The following is an 8705-nucleotide window of genomic DNA, read 5'->3' as shown; positions in this document are numbered from 1 at the left end:
CTTGTGAGGATCTTTATTTCTTCAGGTCAGCACAGCTTTGACTGCATGCTGCTGTAACTCCATCTGAGTGAGCGACGGTCAGCAGAACTCAGCGCCCCTGAGCTCAGGTGACTCACAGTCAAAGTGCTGAGTGCCACAGTTCATCCATTCCTCCTCCTCCTCTTCCTCCTGCTGCTCCTCACGTTACACCGCATCTGAACGGGCTGCACAGTTCAAATTTCATTTGTTATTCTAGAGATAGAAACAGGAATTTGAAGGTGACGGCACAAACAAACGAGGCAGAAGAGTCGAGTGTCTGCTGAAGTGTGCTGTCGTGTGCCACAACAGAGGACGTTACACAAGAGTCCAGAGGCAACAGGTGGACAAAGCCTAGGCAGGAATGAGGAGAGGAGAGGAGAGGAGAGGAGAGGAGAGGAGAGGAGAGGAGAGGGGGGAGAGGAGAGGAGAGGAGAGGAGAGGAGAGGAGAGGAGAGGAGAGGAGAGGAGAGGAGAGGAGAGGAATCATTCCTGAGTGACAGCTCTTCAGTTCACCCACTGAGTGCTGAGTCGTGATGCTACATAGAGGAGACAGAGACAAAGCAATAGGAGAGACGGATCAATCAACATTCTGTTCCTCCCACATTCTCGCCTCAAGGCTTCGTTCTGTTCCGTTTCCTTCACACGTTCATAACTCACGCCGTCTCTCTCTCTCCTCAGACGACCCGGACAGCTTCCATCAGGTGGACGGCACTCCGCTGACAGCAGAGGACATCGTCCAGAAGATCGCCAACAAGATCTTCGAGGAGGACGACCGAGGCGTGTTCGACCGCATCGTCTACAAGCTGCTGAAGCTGGGGCTGGTAGGTGGAGAGTTAGTGACCTTTACTCTACAGGAGGTCTGAAGCCTTCCACCCAGGAACATCTATTCAGGCTGGGAAATAGTCTTTGGTGTCTTTTGTTCCCCTGAGCAGAATCGTTCAGCCCGGCGGTGAAAGACTGATTGGATTTATAGTCAATATGTGCGTTTCGGTCCCATCTGATCTCTTCTCTCTCTCTCTCTCTCTCTCTCTCTCTCTGTAGATCACAGACAGTCAAGCAGACACTCTGGAGTACCAAGTCGCCGAGGCTCTCCAAGACCTCATCACCAAGAACGCCAAGAACAACGAGGTGGAGGATGTGGACGGCAAGGACCGGGCGACGAAGGCCGAGGGAGACGAGCAGGTGGTAAGAGCCGCAACGACGTCGTGACAACAACAGAATCTATAGGAACGACAGAGATAATCACAAATATAATGTTTCCAGAACAAGTGGGAGTCGGCCAGACGCAGATACGATGACAACAAGGAAGAGGAGGATGAGGAGGAGAAGGATAATACTGAGGATAAGGTGGACAAGGAGGCAGAGGAGGACGGGGACGACACAGCAGACAAAACCTGGGACAAAGACACGGAGGGGGGCAACGAGGTGAGCCCCAAAGATGGACTCCAGGACCTGCAGTACTTCCCCAACTTCTACCACCTGCTCAAGAGCCTGGACTCAGGTAAGGAGAACATCTGCAGGCCTCAGAGGAGGAGGAGGGAGGAAGGAGCGGGCAGGAGCTGATGGTTGATTCTCTGCTGTGGCGTTTCCAGAGCAAGACGTCCAGGAGAGAGAGACGCTCATCACCATCATGAAGACGCTGATCGACTTTGTGAAGATGATGGTGAAGTACGGCACCATCACTCCAGAGGAGGGCGTGTCCTATCTGGGTGAGAAGAAGTGTTTACTGTTTACTCACAGCTGTGTTGCCTTCAATGTCAGAATCTGAGGCAAGAGTTACAAAGACCAAAGACTTCATTGCCTCACTGTTTAGTCAAACTCTGCCTGGATTCTCTCCTTATTCCATATTTATCCTTTTACAGAGAGATGCTAATTCTTTCCTCTAGTTTTTGACGTGTGTGTGTGTGTGTGTGTGTGTAGGCGAGTTTCCTATCAGCCACTGCAGTGGAGTGTGAAGGCTGTTCAGGCAGATTAGTGTCAGGGACGACCGGTAATCAGGCGGCTTCTTTATGGTCGGCCGGCAGTGGAAAGGTCACACACCTACAGGAGGAGAGACATCTGTCACCTGTCTCACTGAGCTCCACAAAGCTCCATCTCTCCCTCTGCTCCCAGGGTCCTAAAGCCCAGAGTCCTCATCTAGTCCACTAGTTACTATTTAGCAATTTGTGACAAACGAAGACAACACTTGTGTGTGTGTTTAGTCCCCTGTAACTGTAGTGAGACTGATGGAGGCTATAGCAGGACGGATCAATACTCCTCTGTGTGACCCTGAGCTCAGCTGCATGTTCATCACAGGGAGCCGCTCTGGACACAAACACACGTATACCATTACATCGCACAAGATGGAAGTTTCCAAGACAACCACTGGGTTTCGCGTGGTGTGGGTTTGCGAGGAGATAATAGGAGGGAATCGCCGCATCGCTTAGCAACATGTTACTGTCCCCTTCCCACATCCAAGCCCCTCCCCCTCCTCCTCCCCCCTTCAGAGCCCAGAGGTGAGATGAGTCACCATGAGGTCCAGTGAATACAAACAGATGCCAATCAACACTAATCTGCCTGGGAGGCGAGAGAGAAAGAGAGAGAGAGAGAGTAGGAGGAGAGAAGGAGAAAGAGAGAGAGAGAGAGATAATGGTTTTCCTCTGTGCCACAGGTGGGAGGCGGCTTGCTTGTACACAGCAGAGAAAGTGAGATGGTTAGATAAGAAGAAAAGCGAGGTTGGGGTTGATAGGAAAGGGAAATGAGAGTGCAGGATCCTGGACGCTCTGTGGTCGAACTCTCCTCTCATCTCTCCATCATCCTGTCATCGTGTAGATCCACACACACACACACACACACACACACTGCCAGTCACACTTATGGTCACGTCATCATCATCAGCCCTCCAGCACCAACGGCTCAGTGTCCCATTACAGATGTGACTGCGTAATCCGCATTAGCCCATATCTCCAGCCTGTCCTTAGGAGCCTGATTTTGGAATTCATGTTTCTCTCACTCATTACCGCTCTTTGGCCTTTTACATTCCAAGACATCTAGACAGAAAATTGCTTTAATAACGTGTTATTGCGTAACCCTCACTGAAGCGTCTGAGCTGTCAGAGAGATGAGAGGAGATCTACTTCCTGTCCGGCCCTCGGCTCAGTCGTGGTCTCACACACTGAAGGATGAGGTTTCATTTAATATGATGAATAAATGTGCTGATTGTCCTTTTCATTACACACTGTAGGTGTGTGTGTGTATATTATCTATTAACTCTGAAGAACCTGAGGGGAAGAAGCTTTATGCAATCATTTCATTTAAGGAGTAAACAATGATGATCATTATAAACTCCACTCATTAGTGAAGCTGTGCTGAAGCTAATGGACCTGTGAGTCACAGACCAGCAGCAGGCAACCGACACACACCACACACCACACACCACACACACACACACACACACACACACACACACACAATGTGATTCATCAAATGTTTCCTCACCTGCAGAGAACCTGGACGCCATGATCGCCGTGCAGACCAAGAACAAGTTAGGCAAGTCTCTGGGACCAGCTGACTTCACTGGAGCGAACGGTAAACAGGTCTCAATGACATCAGTCCAATAAAACAGAAGCTTTATGAGGTTTATGCTCCATTAAAATCTCATTTATGAGAGTTGGGATTGATTAGCAGCAATATAACAGAATATAAAAATAAAGAAAATCAGTGTTATTGATCTCACTCATCAAACTCTTTCATATTTGAACGTGGTCTCTGTTTCTTCTTCTCTGCAGTGAAAAATGTGGATGAGGACGACAACACCAAGGCTGAGGCGGCCAAGATGCAGAAGGAGTACGAGAACCTGAAGGACTCCACCAAGGAGGAGCAGCCACCTGCTGTGACCAGTTAGTCCTCCTCTTCGTCCTCCTCTTCCTCCTCAGCTTCCTGACATCAGAGACCAAACATATGATTCACTTCTGTGTAAACCTTAAACATGATGAAGCACTGAGCTGAATGACTCAGTCTTCTGCATCATGCTTCCATTTCCGTCCTGCTTTGTGTTAAAAATCTCCAATAGTGTAAACTCACACAACTTTGCCTCGGTGCAGCAAAAAAACTGTCAGTCTCTCTCAATGAAGAGCTCCAGTGTGACATAAAAGACTATTGCAGGCCTTTTGTGTACCGATTGGCAGAGCGGACAGGAAGTAAACAAGCGGTGCAGCCAAGGCCAATCACAGCTAAGTGCTGGCTTGTCCCTAAACTAGGCCACAGCACCGCCCGTCACAGCTGTCATTAGGATTCACTATCCACTCATCAGCCTAATCCACACACACACACACACACACACACACACACACAGGCAGGGAAACACAAACACTAATAAAACACAGTGCAGGATTAACACCAGGATATTACTTTGTGCAGGAAATGAAACACCAAGCAACGTCAATCTAGAGTTAAATAAAGCCCAACCTCAATATTATAACCTTAAATAATCTGCACTCTTAATAATCTCAGAGTGTAAACATGAGAGAGAGTTACTGAATAGTCTCTCAGAAGAAGAGAGGAAGAAGAAGAGTCTGTTTTCTCATTAATATCTCTCTAGTATCCTGCAGTCTGACTTAGAGCTCGTTTAAGTGAAGTATTGAATGTCTGCAGTAGAAATGTAACAGTGTGTGAGATGCAGTGAGATGTAACCGGATCATACATGCTGCTTTATCTTCTAATACATCCAATAATCCGATTGTGGTGTCTGGTTTCCTCCCGAAGCAGATCAGCCCGGCAAGTCTGAGATTTATCTGGAGGCCATCAGGAAGAACATCGAGTGGCTGAAGAAGCACAACAAAGAAGAAGGCAAAGATGGTGAGACACTCTTCTGAAACATGAGTGAAAACAGCAGGAGGGTGTAGAGATGCCGCTGCTGCCACCCACTATTGGAGGTCTGTGATAGACTGTACTACCAGTTCAGCTGCAACTCCTCTCCACTCTCCACTGTGAGCCAAGTGTGACCGACACGCTGCCAGAATCAGCGGCTCGCTCGCTCTCTCTCTCTCTCTCTCTCTCTCTCTCTCTCTCTCTCTCTCTCTCTCTCTCTCTCTCTCTCACAGCTCCTCACCAAAACTGCAGTGGGTCTGAAAATTGAAGCATCTTTTGTTCATCTAAATTTGCAATGTAAATGAGAGAGCGATGGCAGGATGGAAGCTTCATCCCAGGTCTCATGAATATGGAGAGGAGCTGATGAGCTTGTCCCAATTAAGCCCCGATACAGCTGCCTGCTCCAAAACAAAAGAGTGTTTGTGTCTTCCCTCCCTCCTACCTGTGTGTGTGTGTGTGTGTGTGTGTGTGTGCGTGCGTGTAGCGTGTTCTGCATGTGCACATGTGTGAGATAAGCGCTGGTACATGTTGTACCGGTTACATGATTAGCACTCCTGTCATGGCAACGGAGACAATGACCCTCATCCTGCATCTCTCATGTCAGGGTTTTATGGTGTGTGATCAGGAGTGTGTACTCATGTGTGTGTGTGTGCGTGTGTTACCATGTGCAGAGCTGAGAGTGGACTCATGTAGGAGGAGAAGCCTGCTGCTGGACTGTCCACAGCGAGGAGTCAATACTCAGAGGAGGTTCATTAAGCTAAGACTGAAACCTTAATGAGGCTTCAGTGTTCTGATGAGGATGATCACAGCAGGACTCAGCTCCTACTTTACAAAACAGAAAGATCATATAAGGGACCATGTTGATGTTCAGTGACCTGTGAGAAGCTTTAACAGAAGAATCAGGAGGAAGTTTGACCCAAATCTGTGCCAAGCAAAGAACTGAGCTTTTAGTAATGAGTAACAATAATAAGTATGAATGCTGAGCCTGACAAACTCAATCTGACGTGTTTCAGTTTCAGCATAATCTCCTTAACTCTTACTGCTGATGATGATGATGATGATGACGGAGGGGATTTGGGCTTTTCCATTTTTAGGTGAGGGGGAGAAACCTGATGAGTGGGACGGAGCTGAATTAGACCAGAATTCAAAATCACAACCTGAACTTATACTAACTTAAGTCATGCCTTAGCTTAAGTCTAAGTGAAGTCATGTAGCATCATTGTGCGTCCCTTATCTGTGTGTCTGCTTTGTCACTTGTAAGCACTCAGGATGTTGTGTATCTAACTAAAAGCCAGTCTCTAAGCAAAGCCAGTAAAAGCATCCCGACGCTGAAACGCTCTGCCGTTTCCATGGCCACAGCACAGAGGGGAGCCGAGGAGTTTAGTGCGGCGCTCATCTCAGAGCCGCCGCGTCTATACTCATTCAAGCGTCGGGTCTATGTAGGACACCTCATTAACATTCTGCTGTGTGCAGTGGTTGCCGGGGACAACGGGGGCCTCCCTGCCTCACTGTCAGCAATCAGAGCAGAGCAGAGACAGATAATGGTGTCGCAGCAGACGGCACACACACACACACACACACACACACACACACCGGTGCCCCAAATGACTGTGTTCTTCCTGAATTGGGACACTTGGTTAATGTGGAACAGTCGGGACATCGTGTTCTAACGTACCGACATACACACTGTACACACTACTGTACGCTCTCTCTCTCTCTCTCTCTCTCTCTCTCTCTCTCTCTCCAAGCACAGCTGGAGGGCAACAGAAGCTTTTTCCACCCAATCTCAGTATCATGGAAACAGGGATGGTGACGGACCATTTACTGTGTTTACTCACCAGAACCATCCATTAGTGGCCTGCCTGTGTGTGCCTGTGTGTGCGTGTGTGTGTGGGTGTGTGTGTGCATGCCCACACCTACACACTACCCAGATTACAGGAGGAGCAGATGGTGGCTAAGGTGTCTTGGCTGTTGGAGCTCGACTCTCTTCATATTTGCCTTCTGCACATTTTGGAAACTTAGACTAGATCAATCACATCAACGTGGTAGCAGCAGTCGTTTATAATACTGATAGTGTTTTCTACTGGCTGCCCTCCATCCTTCTGTCCCCTCTTCACTCAGAGCAGGTGAGGAGCTGCAGCAGCTGGGTGCCTGTTTTCAGAAACTCATTTGTTATCATGATGGATGATGGAGTTCTGTTCCTCTCTATATTTAGTCTGATCCTGCTGTGACCTTAATGACAATGACTCATCTGGAGCAAGATCAAACTAAACACAACATCTATCCATCCATCCATCCATCCATATCTCTCTCTCTCTCCCTCTCTCTCTCTCTCCTGACCTAAAGCAGTCTGAGTGATCTCTCTCTCACTGTGTGATCTCTTGAACTTCCTGTCACAGACTAACCCCTCCTTTAATCCCCCTCCCCCGTCTGCCTCGTCTCGTCTCCTCTGCCCCCTCAGATTACGACCTGTCCAAGCTGAAGGAGTTCATGGATCAGCAGGTGGACTCCTACATCGAGAAGGGCATCATCGCCAAAGACGAGGGCGACACCATCAAGAGGATCTACAGCAGCCTGTAACCTCAGCATCGCTCCCCGACCTTCGACCCTAGACCACAACCTGACGCTAAGATCTCCATTAAACTCCCCTTAATTCCCCACTTGATGGTGTGAGGATGGATTCACTGTGGCTGAGGGAGGAAAAGTATCTACTCTGTATCAAAGCCACCACGCTTACTTACGCTCTGTGACGCTCCGTTCTGTATCCACAAGAAGGAATGCAATAATGTCAACACTGATCATTACTATCACGACCGCAACCAAACTATACTTGCACGCCAAGATCACTAATAATACTTTTATGTAAGCAGCTCACACATTTGAAGTAAACCGACGCCTTTAGGGCCGGAGCCTGGACCCCCTGCTGGGTCTGAGCGCCACACAGACGGCTGAGCCTGAGCCTCAGCCTCAGCCTCAGCCTGGTCTCCCATCTGCTGTTTGCGTTACGTTCCTGCCAGAAATTAAAACATATATCAGATTGTATTCATTCTAAATGAGCTGTTTAAGCTGATTTTTTCTTTTTTGAGTGTAAATGTAAAATCATAAATGTATTCTTGCTTTTTGATTCTACCAAAAACTCTCTTTGTTGTGTATCGGTGCCCCGTGTACTCCTGCTCGGCTGTAACTCACCTGGGGCCCACTAGGGGGAGCTGTGTCTCATTTCTCACTGCATGTCTCTCGTGTGTTATTCTCCTTTTCTTTAGAGACGCAGAATGAAGTATTTTTACCTGTAAATACTTGTGATTTTTTTCCTAAAGTGTGAAAGCAATTAAACCGTTGCCTTTTCTTTACCGGCGTGCTTTGATTCTGACCGAACACGCCCACCTGTGGCGTCATGGAAACACAGAAACAGACCCGGTGTGTGTGTCAGGTTTGCATACATATTTATTCTCTCTCAAAAAAAAAAATACAGAATTAAAAAGCACAATAAAACAGCTGATCCACACACACACATAAATAATGCATTCACACTTCAAAAACAAAAATGGAGCGCTCCCTTTTAATGCCCGACTGAAACGCTTCTATCAGGCAAAACAAGGATGTTAGAAGGCTCTAATGGATCCAAAGCTTCAGCTGGGTGTGTGTGTGTGTGTGTGTGTGTGTGTGTGTGTTCATACACTGAGTAAACACTGACGAGGAAGGCCTGAATACTGCGTCTGTCAAATGGTGGCCAAGCTATTCTGGGAGGAGATATGGAACATCAGGGGCTCGACTAATGAGCTAAATCCTCCTGGCATAGCTTTAAGCTGAAAATGTGTGTGTGTGTAAGTGTGTGTGTGT

The 8705-nt window shown here is 47.9% G+C and overlaps 1 protein-coding gene across 1 annotated transcript; it reads left to right on the top strand.

The window, feature by feature from the left end:
* Positions 1–551: 551 nt before the first annotated feature.
* On the top strand, positions 552–8211 carry scg3 (secretogranin III). Its single transcript, XM_076169567.1, has 8 exons — positions 552–839; positions 1060–1203; positions 1282–1519; positions 1611–1727; positions 3501–3584; positions 3785–3895; positions 4764–4853; positions 7327–8211. Exons 1-8 carry the CDS (start codon positions 552–554, stop codon positions 7443–7445), a joined length of 1191 nt encoding a protein of 396 aa, XP_076025682.1. The 3' UTR covers positions 7446–8211.
* Positions 8212–8705: the final 494 nt, after the last annotated feature.

The sequence above is a fragment of the Genypterus blacodes genome, unplaced genomic scaffold (assembly GCF_046128005.1).
Source record: "Genypterus blacodes isolate CSIRO-AG114 ecotype Tasmania unplaced genomic scaffold, CSIRO-AGI_Gbla_v1 ptg000208l_1, whole genome shotgun sequence".
NCBI lineage: Eukaryota > Metazoa > Chordata > Actinopteri > Ophidiiformes > Ophidiidae > Genypterus > Genypterus blacodes.
Note: the sequence above shows the minus strand (reverse complement) of the source record. Positions and strands in the feature narration are given on the sequence as shown.